Source organism: Littorina saxatilis, linkage group LG8 (assembly GCF_037325665.1).
Source record: "Littorina saxatilis isolate snail1 linkage group LG8, US_GU_Lsax_2.0, whole genome shotgun sequence".
Taxonomy (NCBI): Eukaryota; Metazoa; Mollusca; class Gastropoda; order Littorinimorpha; family Littorinidae; genus Littorina; species Littorina saxatilis.
Window position 1 is genome coordinate 5,139,088 of NC_090252.1, and position 19,457 is coordinate 5,158,544.

At 43.0% G+C, this 19,457-nt stretch overlaps 2 protein-coding genes and 1 long non-coding RNA gene across 4 annotated transcripts in view; 2 read left to right on the plus strand and 1 right to left on the minus strand.

Annotated features, from left to right (window-relative positions):
• The window catches only part of LOC138972614 (galactoside alpha-(1,2)-fucosyltransferase 2-like), a 162,790-nt gene that overhangs the window by 123,191 nt on the left and 20,142 nt on the right, over window positions 1–19,457 (plus strand). The window lies entirely within an intron of this gene.
• Window positions 7–19,457, plus strand: part of LOC138972612 (uncharacterized) — a 198,220-nt gene continuing 178,769 nt past the window's right edge. For both annotated transcript variants that reach the window (XM_070345269.1, XM_070345270.1), the window contains exons 1-3: window positions 7–1,605; window positions 8,005–8,064; window positions 16,006–16,227. In XM_070345269.1, coding sequence (XP_070201370.1) covers window positions 42–1,605; window positions 8,005–8,064; window positions 16,006–16,227 — 1,846 coding nt within the window. In that variant the 5' untranslated portion in view covers window positions 7–41. The remainder of the gene's footprint in view (window positions 1,606–8,004; window positions 8,065–16,005; window positions 16,228–19,457) is intronic.
• Window positions 4,043–5,005, minus strand: LOC138974940 (uncharacterized). Its single transcript, XR_011458457.1, has 3 exons — window positions 4,915–5,005; window positions 4,605–4,701; window positions 4,043–4,136 (listed from the first exon to the last, which is right to left on the minus strand). It is a non-coding gene; the product is annotated as an uncharacterized lncRNA (long non-coding RNA).

The window sequence follows — 19,457 nt, forward strand, 5'->3', positions numbered from 1 at the left end:
TTTGGAATGTAGCAGACGGTCGCAGTAAGCCAAAGAAAACCATGGCGGTTAGGGACCAAACAGAAGGACGTTGGAAAGAGGATGTCTCGCCTTCTCTAAAGAAAAGCCAGGATGAAAGCGGCATCGTGTCCCGACGTGCACACCAAGTCTCCACCAAAGAAACACTAGAAAAAGGCTCCATTAAAGATGCACCAGAAAACGGTTCAATTAAAGAAGCACTAGAAAAAGGCTCCAATAAAGAAGACCCAGAAAAAGTCTCCACCAAAGAAGAACCAGAAAAAGGCTACACCAAAGAAGCACCAGAAAAAGGCTTAATTAGAGAAACTCTAGAAAAAGGCTCCAATAATGAAGACCCAGTAAAAGGCTCCATCAAAGAAGAACCAGCAAAAGGTTACATCAAAGAAGCACCAGAAAAAGGCAATATTAAGGAAACACCAATAAAAGGCAACATCAAAGAAGCGCAAGAAAAAGGTTTCATCAAAGAAACACAAGGAATCGGCTTCGTCAACGAAGCACCAGCAGAAGGCTCAATCAACGAAGCACCAGCAGAAGGCTCAATCAACGAAGCACCAGCAGAAGGCTCAATCAACGAAGCACCAGCAGAAGGCTCAATCAACGAAGCACCAGCAGAAGGCTCAATCAACGAAGCACCAGCAGAAGGCTCAATCAACGAAGCACCAGCAGAAGGCTCAATCAACGAAGCACCAGCAGAAGGCTCAATCAACGAAGCACCAGCAGAAGGCCCAATCAACGAAGCACCAGCAGAAGGCCCAATCAACGAAGCACCAGCAGAAGGCTCAATCAACGAAGCACCAGCAGAAGGCTCAATCAACGAAGCACCAGCAGAACGCTCAATCAACGTAGCACCACCAGAAGGCTCAATCAACGAAGCACCAGCAGAAGGCCCAATCAAAGAAACACAAGAGGACCACATCCACAAAGACCGCACCGAAAAGCTGGACATCTTAACCAATCTCAAAAAGGACCTTGGTGAAACTCATACAGCGCGCCAACTCCCCCAGAAAAGTCAGAATGAAAGGGGCATAGTACAGCACGCCATAAAAGGGCAGAATGAACACAAGGCGGTGTCCACTACCCCAATGAAAGACCGGTTTGAAAATCACCCGGTGTCTCAACACACACAGAAAGATGAGAAAGTACCAGGCAACACGCCCGATCAGTGGAGACAAGTTGTCACAGAAAAGGGGACAACATCTTCTGCCCTCCAGCAAGACCAGGAAGGATCGGATGCAGTCGCCCTGTCTCTGAAGAAAAATCAGACCAAAACAGAGCCCGTACCACACATCGGCAAGACACACGGCCATAGAAATGGTACAGCCTTCCCCCCCTTTGGGACAAAGCACAGTGGAATAGCCACAAAGAAAGCCACAAACGAAGCAGACACCAAACAGAATCCCCGTACAGGACGTGGGAACGAAAGTAGTTCCGCGGCTCCACCGCCACGGGAGAAAGAGAGAACTGTGGTCCTGGAGGAAGGTGGGAACAAGATGGAAGCGGAGAAGATGTTAGTCGACAGCAAGGCGAAACCTCACAAGCGTGCCGTGTACAGCCTCGCCGTCCACAGAAGTGAAAGACAAGTTAATAGTAAGTGACAGCATGTTTGACCTCGATTGCCAGCTTGCATTTTTGCCTCGTTTAAGGGGATGATAGACTATTACAATCCCTCGTGGAATGTATGGAGAGAATACTAAATGGCTTGCTTTGTCGTACCAGATTAACAATAGTTTTTTGTTTTTTTAAATACTGAACTGCGAGCGAAAGCGAGCTGTTCACTACTTGAAAACCGTCGCGTTATAACCTTGAATGGTTGAAAACGACGTTAAACACCAAATAAAGAAAGAAAGAAAGAAAGACTACTTGAAAAAGCAACATACACACCGTACAAATCCTACATACCGTACTTACGTGTATTTTACTGAAAATGTCCTCAGTCGAGGCAGCTAAATTGAAGACGCTTGTTTTGGAACCTTGATCTCTTCTAAAGCCTCGTGCAATCGATTACGTCAAAGTAAAGAAACGTCACTCTGAAAGTTTGGCGTGACGTGTTAGTTCTAAAAATAAATTAAAATAAATAATTGACGGGCGCTGTGGCGGGGTGGAACGACGTCGGCCTCTTAATCGGAAGGTCGAGGGTTCGATTCCCGGCCGCGGCCGCCTGGTGGGTAAAGTGTGGAGATTTGTCCGATCTCCCAGGTCAACTTATGTTCAGACCTGCTAGTGGCTTATCCCCCTTCGTGTGAACACGCAAGCACAAGACCAAGTGCGCACGGAAAAAATCCTGTAATCCATGTCAGAGTTCGGTGGGTTATAGAAACACAAAAATATCCAGCATGCTGCCTCTGAAAGGTGCCTAAATGGCGGGTTAAAAACGGTCAAACACGTAAAATTCCACTTGTGCAAGAAACCAAGTGTACGTGGGAGTTTCAGCCCATGAACGCAGAAGAAGAAGAAGAAGAAGAAGAAGAAGTTCTAAAAATTCATCGAGGGTAATTAGCGAGCGCAATTTTTTTCTATAATGACGTTTGTCTCGGTGATTTTGTCGTCATAAGCAGTTGAAAAACAGGTCCCTGCCAGACTTGCTTGACATGACCTTATTTACATATCTACACACGTGTGATTTGAACGATTAATATCTCACGAGTGTCTCTTTCACGTATGTAGGATAATATACATTTTGTGCACAGGTTCCTTTAAGTATTATGTCTGTGGAGAAAAAAAGGTGAATACCTTATTAACTTTGTTTCTTTACATTTTTTGACTCACTTGGGTACTTGGTGAATAATAGAATTCATATGTGTCCGGTTGTATGGCCGTCCGTCCGTCCCGCCGTGGACAAAAAACTTAAAGGACCCCAACAGGCTATTTTTGGTGTCAAAAACGCGTTTATTTGCGTTTTGGCGTGACTTAGGTTACAAATCACGTTAATGTTCCCGATATCTTCTTGTCATCCCAATAGTCAAGGCACAAAAACAAAATCCCTTGAGTTTTGGGGTAGCGCGACTCCGTTGATTTTGTTTTCTTTCTCCATATCATTACTAGATTGTCCCGTCGCTGGGACATTCGGATCACTTCCTCCCAGTGGAAAGCTAGCAGCAACAGAGTCGCGATAGCCCAAAGTCAAGGGAGATCTTTGGGACTTTTCTTCCTTTTTTATATTTAGTCAAGTTTTGACTAAATATTTTAACATTGAGGGGGAATCGAAACGAGGGTCGTGGTGTATGTGTGTGTGTGTGTGTGTGTGTGTGTCTGTCTGTCTGTGCGTGTGTGTGTGTAGATTCAGACTAAACTACTGAACCGATCTTTATGAAATTTGACATGAGAGTTCCTGGGTATGATATCCCCGGACTTTTTTCCGATAAATACCTTTGATGACGTCATATCCGGTTTTGGGTAAAAGTTGAGGCGGCACTGTCACACCCTCATTTTTCAATCAAATTGATTGAAATTTTGGCCAAGCAATCTTCGACAAAGGCCGGACTTCGGTATTGCATTTCAGCTTGGTACTAGAGAGAGAGAGAGAGAGAGAGAGAGAGAGAGAGAGAGAGAGAGAGAGAGAGAGAGAGAGAGAGAGAGAGAGAGAGAGAGAGAGAGAGAGAGAGAGAGAGAGAGAGAGAGAGAGAGAGAGAGGCAGGCAGGCAGGCAGGCAGGCAGGCAGGCAGGCAGGCAGGCAGGCAGGCAGGCAGGCAGGCAGGCAGGCAGGCAGACAGGCAGAGACAATGTGTGTGTGTATGTGTACATGGGAAATGCAGTGCCATTGGAAACAAACACTTGCTTCATTTAAATATCAACAGTTATACAACATAAGAGGCACTAGAAAAGTTGTACATGAAAATATATGTTGCTCTTGCTGATGGAAAAAGAGCAGGGGGAGAGGGTCGATGTTGCTTGCACTTGCAGATAATATGCACAAACATACAGCGGTTTTTCTGGGTGTACTGTAACCCTGTAATGTTTAAGCAGAAATGTTTGTGGATCACGTTAGGCTTCTGCATTTAGATCAGTTTGAGTATTTGCAATATTACCTGGATCATTGCGGCATCCTCTTGATCACATCACATTTGAGACTTTGACCTATAGACTCCATGGGCAGACGCTGAAGTTATTACAAGGGCATTCTGAAAAATAACAATACAAATGCAGAGAGGTAGAACTTTACATTACACTTACAGAAGCAACAACCAGAGAGCTGATTTATCCAGGGAGAGAGAAAGAGAAGAAGTAAAAAAAAATATAAAAAAGAGCATAGAAAGAGAGAGGGGGTGGGGGATGGGGCAAAGGGAGTGTGTAATGTGAAGGGAGGAAGGGGAAAGAGCAATGGAAAATGAAACTCTCAGTACTTTAAATTTATATTTACAGTTATGGAACTATTTGCGCACTCCCCATAACCACAAACAAGGTACAGACGGCAACATATGTTGCACGGAAGGGTGGGGGTAGTTGGACTGGAGAGTGTTGTTATGGGTTTAGGGTGGTGCTGCGGCGGAGTGTGTATGTAACTTGATAATATTAAGCATGATCAGTTAGAGCTAACATCTTGATCTTCACAGACATTAATTGCACAATGAATTCACCAGTATATGTACCTTTATTGTTGCCCTTGAGTTAGGTAGAAGACAATGTTGAGTGGTGAACGCAAGTTGTATTGCTCACTGGGTCATCCTGCGGTCCGTCCCCTTTGATCTGCAGATTGCAAACAAACACAATGTTATGATCTCAAACAGCCTGCATGGTCAATCATGAATCTAAAAACACAAACACGTGTCTGTACTGTGAAGATCTAATTGAAAACGAGATCATTACTTGGGAAATAAAATGAAAATATAGCAGTCAATCAATGAAGCAGATTTGTTTGCATTTGAACAAATGATGCAAACAACGCTTTATAGTTCATACCTTGTTCATTGACTGTTCTGCACCATGGGCTGGGATGTATATCTTTAAATTTGCTCATTGTAGATATCCTTGCGGTAAAAACTGCAAGAGATCAAAATCAAATAACACCATGAAATTCTACCACATGCAGTAGCAAAACACAAAAATGCACAGACTTTTTTCACGTTAACCAGTCTAAAAAGTTTTCTGACATTTGCACGAACAGCTACTATACGAAAGTATGCCCTGTCATTTGTTATCGTTGTGGGCATAGAGAATGGAAAATAAACCGCCCTGATATGGCCCTTCGTAGTCGGCTGGGCGTTAAGCAAAAAATAAATAAATAAAATAACAAAATAGCTTAGAAACTATTGGCTGTTGTGTTGGTTTCCTGCAGTTCTTCCATGCACCACAGCATCTATCAATGGAGTCTACAATATTGTCTGGGATGTGATTTGAGCAAGAGCATGTCAGAATGATCAAGGTAACTTTTTCAAACACACAGAGCTGATCAAACTGTAGAATTCAAGTACACAATTTTTGATTTTTTTTTCAAATGCATAACACACTGCAACAGTCAGGGTCTTTCTTCCCATAAGGTGTGAGGTTTTCTTGGTAAAATTGCGACTTGTATCGCTATGCAGTGTGACTTTTTTGTTTGATGTTTTGTACTAAAGGCAGATATATCCTCTTGATCACATCACATTTGAGACTTTGACCTATAGACTCCATGGGCAGACGCTGAAATTATTACAAGGGCATTCTGAAAATTGACACTTACAGAAGCAACAACCAGAGAGTTTATTTATACAGGGGGAGAGAGAGAAAGAGAAGAAGAAGTAAAAGAAGAAAAAGAGAGCAGAAAAAGAGAGAGGGGGGTGGGTCAAAGGGATTTGGTAATGTGAAAGGAGGAAGGGGAAAGAGCAATGGAAAATAAAACTCTCAGTACTTCTAATTTATATTAACAGTTATGGAACTATTTGAGCACTCCCCATAACCACAAACAAGGTACAGACGGCAACATATATACGTTGCACGGACGGGTGGGGGTAGTTGGACTGGAGAGTGTTGTTATGGGTTTAGGGTGGTGCTGCGGCAGAGTGTGTATGTAGCTTGATAATAATAAGCATGATCAGTTCCAGCTAACAACTATCTTGATCTTCACAGACATACACTGCACAATGAATTCACCAGCATGTACCTTTCTGTTTGCCCTTGAGTTAGAAGACTGACGATGTTGAGTGGTGAACGCAAGTTGTATTGATCACTGGGTCATCCTGCGGTCCGTCCCCTTTGATCTGCAGATTGCACCAGCACAAACAAACACAATGTTATGATCTCAAACAGCCTGCATGATCACTCATGAATCTAAGAACACAAACACTGTCCAGATCTAATTGAAAACGAGATCATTACTTGGGAAATTCAATGAAAATCTAGCAGTCAACGAAGCAGACAGATCTGTCCTTGCGATTGTTGTTGCAAGCAGATAAATGTGTGAACTTCCTTATCTCAACGTTATCATTCAACATATTGATATTTTGCCTGATGGATGTTGTGCCGATGAGATAAACAAACAATCAAAATCAAAGTCATAAACTTTTGAAGACAAAAATCAAACAAATTGAGCAGAAAGAATCTAGCTTACTGCTGTGCTGATTTCGACAAAATCAATGCGTTTACATGCCGAAGTCATTCTTGCTTTTATTCATATCATACTAGATGATCCTAATGCACAACAATACGAAAACAAGAGGCGAAGCCTTCAAGGCTCACGTAAGAAATCGACAAACAGTAACACAAACTCAATCACTCCGTCACACATACACACACACACACACACACACACACACACACACACACAGTAAGCATAGGTGAAACTGTGCAAGAAAGCGAGACCCTGGATCTGCCAAGTAGTCTCGGCCCGCTCACAATAACAATGACCGAGACTTTCAGTAATTCCTTTGCGTGACGTCTAACCCTCTTACGTCATAATGTGACGTCTTCAAATAGTTTCTATCACACACGTCAAACACTTTTGACCGAGACTGACGTAATCCATAGACTCGGAAATGTTAAAGTTTCTATCACACACACACACACGCACGCACAGACAGACAAAGTTTATCATCGCATAGGCTACACTTACGTGAGCCAACGAGCTCAGCGAAATGAGTAACACTGCCTCACCTACACTAACAATGCTGCAGAAGCGAAGGTCGTCTACGACTGGAAATTTCGAAGTCGAACAGCGGCGTTTTTTCACTCTCAGCGGTTGTCTTGCTCGGAAAAGTGAAAAGCTTAACTTGAAATCGAACGGAAGTCACCATTCTACCTTTTCGTTTGGGCGTTGTTTTTCAATCTCAGAAAATGTAATTTTGACTTGGGTGATTTCGTCCGCCATTGAGATTCAGTTTTTCAATAATTTGTCTTCCTCCTTGGCAGAAGAGTCAAAGGTTCGGCCCGATCTTCAAGGTTCCCAAGACATGACTTGCAAACCTTTTCCAACCCACGAACCTAGTTCGCCGAACCCCCCAAACCTAGTTCGCGAACTCAGGTTCGTCTGGTTAAGAACCAAGACAAGTTCGCCGAACCAGTCTTGAGGTTTGCCGAACCCCACGAACCTAGTTCGCGAACCAAAGGTTCGTCTGGTTAAGAACAGCCTTAAGAAGGGCGCCCTTTGTGGTATGTTTTATCATGGCCGTATTGCTGTGTTTGTAAGAAGGGCGCCCTTTGTGGTAGGTTTTATCATGGCTGTATTGCTGTGTTTGTAAGAAGGGCGCCCTTTGTGGTAGGTTTTATCATGATTGTATTGATGCGTTTGTAAGAAGGGCGCCCTTTGTGGTATGTTTTATCATGGCTGTATTGATGCGTTTGTGCGAAGGGTGCTCTTGCTGGTATGTATCATAATGAAAGTATTGCTCTGTGTGTGTCTGTGTGTGTGTGTGTCTGTGTGTGTGTGTCTGTGTGTGTGTGTGTGTGTGTGTGTGTGTGTGTGTTTAAAGGGTGCTCTTGCTGGTATGTTTCACCATGACTGTGTTGCTGCTTGTGAGAAGGGTTTTCTTGCTAGTATGTTTCTTCATGGCGTGATTTTTGTGTGTGTGTGTGCAGATGACGACAACTGTCGCTGTCCGGTTTGTAATATTAATGATAAGTTTGATGGAGACTTCGGTAAGTTTATCTTTTCACAGAGTTATTTCTGCTGCATACATTCTCTCTGTCTCAGTCTTAGTAAAGTTTCTCTAAAATCATACATGTATGTACTGTGTTTGCCTCCAAAGACAGTTAGCCCCGTTAGCGATCCGTATCGCTAGTCGGGTAAAGTCGGATTCAAATCTCTCAGCAGTCTCGGTTGCAACAGGAAATTGCATTGCTTTGTCCCGTTCACCAACTCTCATTGCCGGTCACAGATGAGACGAGACTAAATGCTGTAATGGTTTCTGTGTGTCATGGTTTTGTCATGTTCACCGACATTACGCAAAGTTTGTAACATCAACATGACAAAATGCAAACAAAAGGACGCAGAACCTCGTGTTTTCAATTGAGCGCCATTACGTGGCAGATATTTGGGTTATTTAATTTTTGACTCACCTGAGTAATTGGTGAGTATTAGAATTCATTTATGTCTGGACGGCCGTCCGTCCGTCCGTCCGTCCGTCCATGAACAAAAAAACTTAACGTTGAGGTTATCTCAGAAGTTTTTAGACCTCTGAAACTTTGCACAATTTTAGAATTTGACCATCTCACAAAGTGACCCCAATTTGGTTGACCCTCGTCAAAGTTGAGGGTCGCAGATTGGTCATGTTCGTTTCATTATAACTTAACGTTGAAATTATCTCGGATTGATTTGAAGCTAGACCTTTGAATTCTTGTACACTTTTAGGGTTTGGTAATATTCCGTCTTACCTTAAGTTTGATTGACCCGTGTCAAGTTTTGGGGTCACAGGGGGTCGTGTTCGATTCATACAAACATAACATTGACTTTTTTCAGATTTTTTTTAAAAGCTAGAGCTTTGACACTTTGAACACTTTAAGGGTTTTATAATCTATCAACATAACCTGATATAGTCACAATTATTTTAGGAGCACAAGACTAAATCTTACACTATTGTATGTATTGAAAATTATCAGACATGACCAAATTGTGTGTGTTTATCGCATTTTAGAGTCCCAGCATGAAAACGTTTGCTGGAAAAGATTTTCACCACTAAAAATGTCCATTGAGCTACCAAGGATATAAGTCTTGACCTCATTAAGCTATGATGTCATTGATTTGATTTGGTCAAAGTCTTTGCTAGACTGTTGGTGAAGACATCATATTTAATGGAAGGGCGCTGGTTCTGTGCGACGCTTAAGTTCTCGAGATAGGTCTGACAACAAAAGAACAGGACCGGAGTGCTGTGTACATCAGGAGCAGTTCTTCCAAACCCATTAAAAAAATATGACACTACCAGTCTGTTTCCGCATATTGAGCCAGAAGTTTTTGTTTTGACAAATTGACGTTGCAGTTCCGGAGTAAATGATCATCGTTTTCAAGCGAATTTGTGTTTAAACGTGTTTGTCTCATAATATAGCAATGCCCAGCTCGAAAATATGGCCAAGAACAAATCTACGGTTGTTTGAAGAAAGAAGAATAACAACATCCTTGTCCAATACGACTTGCATTTTGCCGTGTGCGCTGTAAAGTCGGCCTACCTTCAAAGCAGACAAAAAGCAGAAATCTTCATTTTCTTCCAAGGCAGAAATCTTCGATGACGCAAATTTAAATGACGTCATGTGGTCACACCTATCTCGAGAACTAAGCTGTAACACACCGGCAAGTTCAAAACACGAGAAAAACGATTTCGTTATGCGGGCAGCCACGGGGGATGTATGTATTTTTCAAATGGTCGTAAAATAAATCTGGTATTTATCATCGTACTCAGGCCCTGTTCATTTTTTCGTCACACCTAAAACCGTTATTTCTTGTGAGCGGCCTTGCATTAATTACGATGTTAAGGTGTCAGAAATAAGGTCACACAAGTCTTGGAGTATTACATATTTTGCCTGGGCTAGCCAAAACTCAATTTGGTCCAGAAAATAATAATCATTACGATTCTTGTTAAAAAAAAAAGAAGGATATCCTGTTTCAAAATAAGTATGTCAGACTAGTAATGGTGGTGGGTGGAGGTTGGTTGAGAGGGTGGGGGATGCCTTTTTAAATAAGTGAAATATTCTTAGGGTTGAATAATCAAATGGATTGAAACAGGTCACATAAGGAGTTCTCTTTAACATTATTTATGAAGATGAAACAGGTTTTTGTAATATATATATATTTTTTTTGGGGGGGGGGGGGGGGTCATAGATAGTAAATAGTAAAATCCTCCGAGGGTTGGGTTTGTCACGTTTTACAGATCACAAAAGGTGATTATGAACGGTTAGTTACTGCTAACTAACTAACCACACCACGATCCACTCTCGCAGTCGTATAACAAAGATAGAATCAACAAAAGTATAAGTATAAGTTTCAGACGCCTGTTAAAATATTATCTCGCAACCTCACTCGAGACTTCACTCCAAAAGATGTTTTACGTTCAAAACGTAAAAATAGGTCACTGACAAAAATGCCAGTTAAAGTTTAGAAAATGATAATATCACGCTGATCCCGTGTATAGATAGGAAAGTTAGCCGATTATGCAAAAGCGCTGGTTAAATGCAGGTGTCACACACCCCACGTTGTCACCACTCAAATATAATCACAAATATAAAAGATGACTCGGTGGTAAAAAGGGCGCAATGACATTGCACACTTAGCTTTTTGCCACTGAGTGGGCGACCCGTGAATAGTCTATCTCCACAACTGCTCCGTTGAATGAAGTGCCGGCTGGCGTAGAAACGAAGCAGGGAATAGTGGAGACATCAGGCGCCTCATTCAGTCGCTGAAGGTCCTCCCCGTAGTTACCATAAATGGTAAGAAATGTACAGGGTGACCCCAAAAAACGAGTACCCAAACAAAACGTCATAAATTGAACAAAAATAAAGCAATCTTCATAAAATGTATTTACACACACGAGTAGCCTCTGCATGATTTCAACAGAAAATGTTAGCGTTCTAGCTTGTCTTTCAGGAAAGTTATGCTCATTCTACAGAACATGCTCCAAATGGCCTCCCCCGGATTTAAATCCCCCAGATTTCTATCTTTGGGGATTCCTGAAAGACAACGTCTACAGGAACAACCCACAGACAATCGCAGAACTCAAGCGAGCCATCACAACAACCATTCGCGGAATCTCGCAACAGGAGTGTGTGCGGGTGATTGATAACTTTGCGCGGCGAGTTCAAGTTTGCCTGAATCGGCGCGGAGGCCATTTGGAGCATGTTCTGTAGAATGAGCATAACTTTCCTGAAAGACAAGCTAGAACGCTAAAATTTTCTGTGCAAATCATGCAGAGGCTACTTGTGTGTGTAAATACATTTTATGAAGATTGCTTTATTTTTGTTCAATTTATGACGTTTTGTTTGGGTACTCTTTTTTTTGGGTCACCCTGTAGAATGGTGGGACAACAACAGCGACAGCAATCCACCAGAACACCAGGTTACAGCATATAGAAGTCCCTGCTACCGCATACCCGCAACACCGCAGACATACGTAGATAGGTAAGAAGATAGGTAGGAAATAGGCTGCAACAAAAAGCATTGGTGCACTAAACATGCCACGCAACCCTTCACCCTCCACCTTCAAACATGTCACCTTTACATATTTCATCGAGCACGTGGCCTGCACAGACGAACTTTTAAAACAACAAATCAGCCATTTGCCTTCCTTCTCTCCATATCTGCAAAAAACAAATGCAGATTATTAGTTTAGCGTCACAAAGAGCAAATTATGCTCTAACCTGGAAAGAACAACAGAGAGTATTTCGTTCCACAAACACAGACTCGTAAAAGGCGTCAAATAACGATTTATTACCTCACCAGCCTAATGTAAGTAGCTCTCCTTTAAGCGAATCCGCTTCCTTTGTATGGCTTTCGTCCGTCAACGAATTTCCTGCCACCCCCCCCCCCCCCCCCCCCCCTGCGCTGAATTCCTTTATGCGTTGGAACATTCCCCCGCTCAGCCAAGAGTCACACCTGACGACCTTGTCGTCAAAATAACATGTAGACGGCGAAAAGTGGTCCCTTCTTGTTCGTTCCCAAAAGCCCTTCCTGTACTTGCAGAACGGCACGCTGTCATGAAATGGTCTATCACCAACGTGTTGTAAACCAACAAACTTCTGGGAACAAGAAACCTGTCATTCTCTCTGGCCGCAAAATGTTCAAGTGCACAGTTTCATGTCCTCACAAAACAACCTTGAAAATAGCACGTGACTCCGTGTGTCACATATTCAGTTCAGCCATAGCCGATTTTGCCCAGACAGCAAAATCACCCACGTGGAACCCCTGCAAAACGAAATCCCCGTGATCAGCTATGCTCTGTCAGCTAAACACAGCCCGTTGCCTACGAGCACAGGCGCTTTCCATCACAATTTGAAACAGGCACCCCACAGAGTGTTCCTTTCTCCGTCCATGTCACTACATCGTGGCATGGTGTTTAAAAGAAAAGACGTCTTCCAAAGGGTAAGGTGGTTCAGTGAGGGGTATGGGTGACGAAGGCGAATCGTATACAAAAAACAATTTCTTGTTGTCTTTTGTTTTGTAAGGCTGTGGAAATAGCAACATAATAACGTGCCTGTCAGGAGAGTTGTTTTGTAAGGCTGTGGAAATAGCAAAACAATAAAGTGCCTGTCAGGAGAGTTGTTTTGTAAGGCTGTGGAAATAGCAAAACAATAAAGTGCCTGTCAGGAGAGTTGTTTTGTAAGGCTGTGGAAATAGCAAAACAATAAAGTGCCTGTCAGGAGAGTTGTTTTGTAAGGCTGTGGAAATAGCAACACAATAAAGTGCCTGTCAGGAGAGTTGTTTTGTAAGGCTGTGGAAATAGCAAAATAATAAAGTGCCTGTCAGGAGAGTTGTTTTGTAAGGCTGTGGAAATAGCAACATAATAACGTGCCTGTCAGGAGAGTTGTTTTGTAAGGCTGTGGAAATAGCAACATAATAACGTGCCTGTCAGGAGAGTTGTTTTGTAAGGCTGTGGAAATAGCAACATAATAAAGTGCCTGTCAGGAGAGTTGTTTTGTAAGGCTGTGGAAATAGCAAAATAATAAAGTGCCTGTCAGGAGAGTTGTTTTGTAAGGCTGTGGAAATAGCAAAATAATAAAGTGCCTGTCAGGAGAGTTGTTTTGTAAGGCTGTGGAAATAGCAAAATAATAAAGTGCCTGTCAGGAGAGTTGTTTTGTAAGGCTGTGGAAATAGCAAAACAAAAAAGTGCCTGTCAGGAGAGTTGTTTTGTAAGGCTGTGGAAATAGCAAAACAATAAAGTGCCTGTCAGGAGAGTTGTTTTGTAAGGCTGTGGAAATAGCAAAACAATAAAGTGCCTGTCAGGAGAGTTGTTTTGTAAGGCTGTGGAAATAGCAAAACAATAAAGTGCCTGTCAGGAGAGTTGTTTTGTAAGGCTGTGGAAATAGCAACACAATAAAGTGCCTGTCAGGAGAGTTGTTTTGTAAGGCTGTGGAAATAGCAAAATAATAAAGTGCCTGTCAGGAGAGTTGTTTTGTAAGGCTGTGGAAATAGCAACATAATAACGTGCCTGTCAGGAGAGTTGTTTTGTAAGGCTGTGGAAATAGCAACATAATAACGTGCCTGTCAGGAGAGTTGTTTTGTAAGGCTGTGGAAATAGCAAAATAATAAAGTGCCTGTCAGGAGAGTTGTTTTGTAAGGCTGTGGAAATAGCAAAATAATAAAGTGCCTGTCAGGAGAGTTGTTTTGTAAGGCTGTGGAAATAGCAAAATAATAAAGTGCCTGTCAGGAGAGTTGTTTTGTAAGGCTGTGGAAATAGCAAAACAATAACGTGCCTGTCAGGAGAGTTGTTTCAAGTAATTGGATCCCAGGAACAACTCTGAAGGTTTTGCGTGGAACACAAAGGTTACACGGGTAACGATCATTAAAATTGCGAGTCCTACAGGTAACGAAAAATAGTAACTGCCATGCATTTTTTCTCCGGTCTTTTTGTCAATTCTAAACTGGAACTCCTTGTCAAAAATAAATTTTCCTCCCCGACTGGTGGTCGCGACCTGGAGAGCCATGATTGTGAAGTGACTTTCACAGAACAGAAATCAGGTAAACTCAGGTAAACGTTAACCAGTTTAGCACAAGAAACCTCAAAAGTCAACTTCATCGGATGGGATACGGTAAACTCAGGACACACTCAGGCTTGTTTCTTTGTTTGCTTCACGCCCAGCCGACCACGAAGAGCCATATCAGGGCGGTGTTGCTTTGACATATAATGCGCGCCACACACAAGACAGAAGTCGCAGCACAGGCTTCATGTCTTACCCAGTCACATTATTCTGACACCAACCAGTCCTAGCACTAACCCCATAATGCCAGACGCCAGGCGGAGCAGCCACTAGATTGCCAATTTTAAAGTCTTATGTATGACCCGGCCGGGGTTCGAACCCACGACCTCCCGATCAGGGGGCAGACGCCTTACCACTAGGCCAACCTTACAACTAGGCCAACCTTACCACTAGGCCAACCTTACCACTAGGCCAACCTTACCACTAGGCCAACTGTGCCGGTCACACTCAGGTAAACGTGTTATTTTTTATAACCTGTTTAACACGAGAAACGTCAACTTCATCGCATGAAATACGGGAGGGGGGTGGGGGGGGGTGTATGTATCTTTCGTAGTACAGTACATGTACAGTCTTTCGATCTGTCAGTCGCTTGTTCTCGTGTACTTGGTTTTTTCACTCACATGCGAAGCAAAAGTGAGTCTATGTACTCACCCGAGTCGTCCGTCCGTCCGTCCCGCCGTCCGTCCGTCCGTCCGTCCGTCCGGAAAACTTTAACGTTGGATATTTCTTGGACACTATTAAGTCTATCAACACCTGATGTGGCCTGATGGTGTATGGTTACAAGATCTCAAAAAACATGTGCGGCAACTTGACCTCACTTCAAGTTCAAGGTCACAGGGGCCGTAATTGTTGTCTTAAAAACGACCATTTTTCACATTTTCGCATTTTTTTCTGAAGTTATCGAGAATGGCAACCTTAGCTATGTATGCTATACAGGGCAATGTAAGCCCTATCTTTGGACACCAGTTTGGTTGACCTTGCTTCAAGGTCAAGGTCGCAAGGGTCCTTTAAAGTTGGATTGTATACATAGTTTGAAGTGACCTTGACCTTGAACTATGGAAGGTAACTCTTCCAAATCTACATATGTGTGAGGGAAATACATTATACTTACAAAAGTGAGTCTATATACTCACCGACATCGTCCGCCTGTCCTTCCGGGCGTCCGGGCGTCCGTCACCCCCGTCCGTCTGTGAAACCTTTAACATTGTATATTTCTTGGACACTATTAAGTCTATCAACACCAATTGTGGCCTGATGGTGTATGGTTACAAGATCTTCAGAAACATGTTTGGCAACTTGACCTCACTTCAAGGTCAAGGTCACAGGGTCCTTCAAAGTTGAAATGTATATATTTTGAAGTGACCTTGACCTTGAACTATTGAAAATAACTCTTCCAAAACTACATATGTGTGGGGGACTGAATAAATATTGTTTTTCTCAGTTTTATTGTAAAATTATTCTGAAAGAAAGATCAAGGTCTGTTGAGCATGTGAGTCGTGTGGGCTTTGCCCTTCTTGTTGAGTTGGGGAATGGGAAGTACGTCATGTGTAAGTTCCGTTACGTCTAGAGCGACATTGGATTCTGTGCCTCAAAATTCCATGCAGTTTTGCAGAATATCAGCAGTTTCAACGTCTAGTTGGCTTAAATATGTCACTGTCAGATACTTCGATGTATACTTGATGCTATCATTGCCGTTGTGTATGTCAGGAATTCAAAATTGCCTGCGAGGTCGAGTGGTTCCGCACGAATCAGTCCCTTACCTTGCAGAAATGTTAGTGGAGAAGAGCGTCCATCCCCCTAACCACGTGACATTCAACGCATAATACCCCGCCAACCTAGTGTCGAGTGCCTGTGTCATATGAAGGTCAAATTCACTTTTATTCTGTGTATGTGTTTACAGAGAGCATTGCGTACAACAAAGAAGTGCAGATGAGCTCCACTTTGGGCGGTAACGAGATACCATGCTTGTTAGTGAACGGTTTAACCACCCCATCCATTTCGATAACGTGCCCAATCACCGGCTCCAACGACCGGAAGGCCTTCGTCGAGATTGACCTGGGGGAAGCCTACAGCTTTGAGAAACTGGTCGTTGTTCGCCGAAATATCCCACGAACCACAAGTGGTACGCTATACCTGTTTTCCTTTTTACATTTTGTCAAGTTTTGACTAGATGTTTTAGAGGGGGAATCGAGACGAGGGTCGTGGTGTGTGTGTGTGTGTGTGTGTGTGTGTGTGTGTGTGTGTGTGTGTGGGTGTGTGTGTGTGTGTGTGTGTGTGTGTGTGCGATTCAGACTAAACTACTTGACTGATCTTTATGACAATTGACATGAGAGTTCCTGGGAATGATATCCCCGGATTTTTTTTTCTTTTCGATAAATACCTTTGATGACGCCATATCCGGCTTTTTGTAAAAGTTGAGGCGGCACTGTCACAGCCTCATTTTTCAATCAAATTGATTGAAATTTTGGCAAAGCAATCTTCGACAAAGGCCAAACTTTGTTATTGCATTTCAGCTTGGTGGCTTAAGAAATGAATTTGGTCATTACAAACCGCAAACTTGTCATTAAAAACAATATGTTTTTAAACGATCCGAAAATAATTTCATCTGATTCTTCGTCATTTTCTGATTCCAAAAACATATACATATGTTATATTTCAATTACAAACAAGCTCTGAAAAATACAAATATGAAAATTATATTTATTTGTTGGAAATCGATTTAGAAACAATTTCATCTGATTTCTTGTCGGTCCCTGATTCAAAAAACATATAGATATGATATGTTTGGATTAAAAACAAACTCAGTACGCTAAAAAGATTAGAGATACAGCAAAGCATGTTACCCTGCTCAGCGCGACCATTACGGCACTATTCTGGCTTGTCGATTTCACTGCCTTTGCCACGAGCGGTGGACTGACGAAACTACGAGTATGCGGTCTTGGTGAAAAAATGCAGTGCGTTCAGTTTCATTCGGTGAGTTCGACAGCTTGACTAAATGTTGTTATTTCGCCTTACGCGACTTGTTACATTTTGTCAAGCTTTGACTAAATATGTTGTAAAGGAGACTGTTTGGTATACTTTATAAAAGATCGAATGTTATTTTCAGCAAGCTTCTTCACCGATCACTGAAACAAATCATTATCTTTTACTTTTTGTGTTTGTTGAAAATGGTCCGCATTAGTGGACACAAACATACTTAATGACTTGGCTATTACTTCTTGTTTGAGCCAAAAAACGTTGGACCCAGACTGCTAATATGTAACAAATACAGTCGTAGCTGTCGTATTATAGTATATTTTGTGTAACGAAAACATAGTCTTTAGACAAAAAGTAGTCCGTTTTAAAATTCAAATTTAGAGTGAGCGCTACCAGAAGTGAAAAATATGAAAAAGCGTAACGATGTTGTTTCTTGTGCGTCCACAACTATTGTGACATGTTCACGTTATTCTGAGCTGTGGGCAAAATGCAGTGAATGAAATTGTGTTGAGCGGTCTAGCTAGTTCTTTGTATTTTATTTTAGATCCGGAGGTAGTCCGTATTAGGAAACGGTCCATATTAAGGGTCCTCACAAACCAAAACAAACGGACAGATGAGCAAATGATGCTACTCCAGCATAACACAAAAGTAAATAAACAAAGGGAAGGAATCTTAGAAATGAAATGCACTTTACAGGGCCGGACTAGGCTAAGAGGAGGGGGGGGGGGGGTTGCCAGTGGTGGTCCAGGGGTATGTTCCCCCTGGCGGGGTCAAGGGGCAGAGCCCCCTGTGGGGGTCAGGGGGCTTTGCCCCATAAATATTCTGAGATAGGAAAATGGTCGCTCCTTGCATGAAACGGCATAAAATAAACAATAATAAAAAATGTTTTAAATAAGTGAGGTACATGTTTAGGCTAGGGGGGGGGGGGGGGTGCGCAACCCCCATAACCCCCCGGTAGTCCGGCCCTGCTTTAGTTAAAAGAGCAAGACCGCAACATTCGACGTCTCGCGGTAAGCTCTGCGAATAAAAAGGGGGGAGGGGGGGGGGGTGGGCTGAACGGGTAGGGTGGTGAGATAAGGTGTAAGGGAAAGTGAATCAGAAGAATGGCAGACGAAACTCACGTACCCACGCACACACACCCACACACACACACACACACACACACACACACACACACCCACACTCACACACCCACACACACACACACACACACACACACACACACACACACACACACACACACACACACACACACACACACTCACACATGCACACAAAGACGCCCATTTACTTTTTTTGTTTGTTTGTTTGCTTAACGCCCAGCCGACCACGAAGGGCCATATCAGGGCGGTGCTGCTTTGACATTTAACGTCCACACACAAGACAGAAGTCGCAGCACAGGCTTCATGTTACATTATTCTGACACCGGACCAACCAGTCCTAGCACTAACCCCATAATGCCAGACGCCAGGCGGAGCAGCCACTAGATTGCCAATTTTAAAGTCTTAGGTATGACCCGGCCGGGGTTCGAACCCACGACCTCCCGATCATGGGGCGGACGCCTTACCACTAGGCCAACCGTGCCGGTAGAATAACTTGTGTAGGTAGCACAATTGACTGCCTGGCACTGCACAGTACTTTTTTGGCTCACGTAAGTGTAGCCTATGCGATGCTAACTTTTGTCTGTCTGTGCGTGCGTGCGTGTGTGCGTGTGTGATAGAAACTTTAACATTTGACTGAACACCGAAATACTAATTTTACCGGGTTATTATCCAAGCAACAGCTCCAAAGTATTGAAGCAATGATCAACATTTCGTCAGCACGTATGTAGATAACGTGTGTATCCAAAGAAAACGGGTGGTGGTGGGTTTGGGGGGGGGGGGGGGGGGGTAAAAACAGGTGACTGGTTTGTGTTGTGTGTGGTATGTAGACCAGGTCAGGGGTCAAGGTTAGGTCAGATCGCGTGAAGCATTGTGGTATAGATTCACTTCTTAGTTCTAACCGAGCTGCATTCGCCGATTCGGGGAAGACGATTTCACATTGTTCGGTTTCGTAGCGGCTCTGGAAAAAATAGATAAAGAAGATACCAAAGCCGAGATTCCCTACAGGTTGATCTGCACAGCGTGTTTTCAGTGTCTGCGCGAGGAAGCGCTGTCGAAAGGGCAGTGTCGATCTCAGTGGCAGTCGTGTCCCCGTAAGTAGGCTACAGACAGACAGATCTAGATCTAGCGTCTCCCACTCTTGCACTGTGTCTATGCTTACTGTGTGTGTGTGTATGTGTGACGGAGTGATTTAGTTTGTGTTACTGTTTGTCGATTTCTTACGGAAGCCTTGAAGGCTTCGCCTCTTGTTACACTGTACTATGCTGAAGGCAAC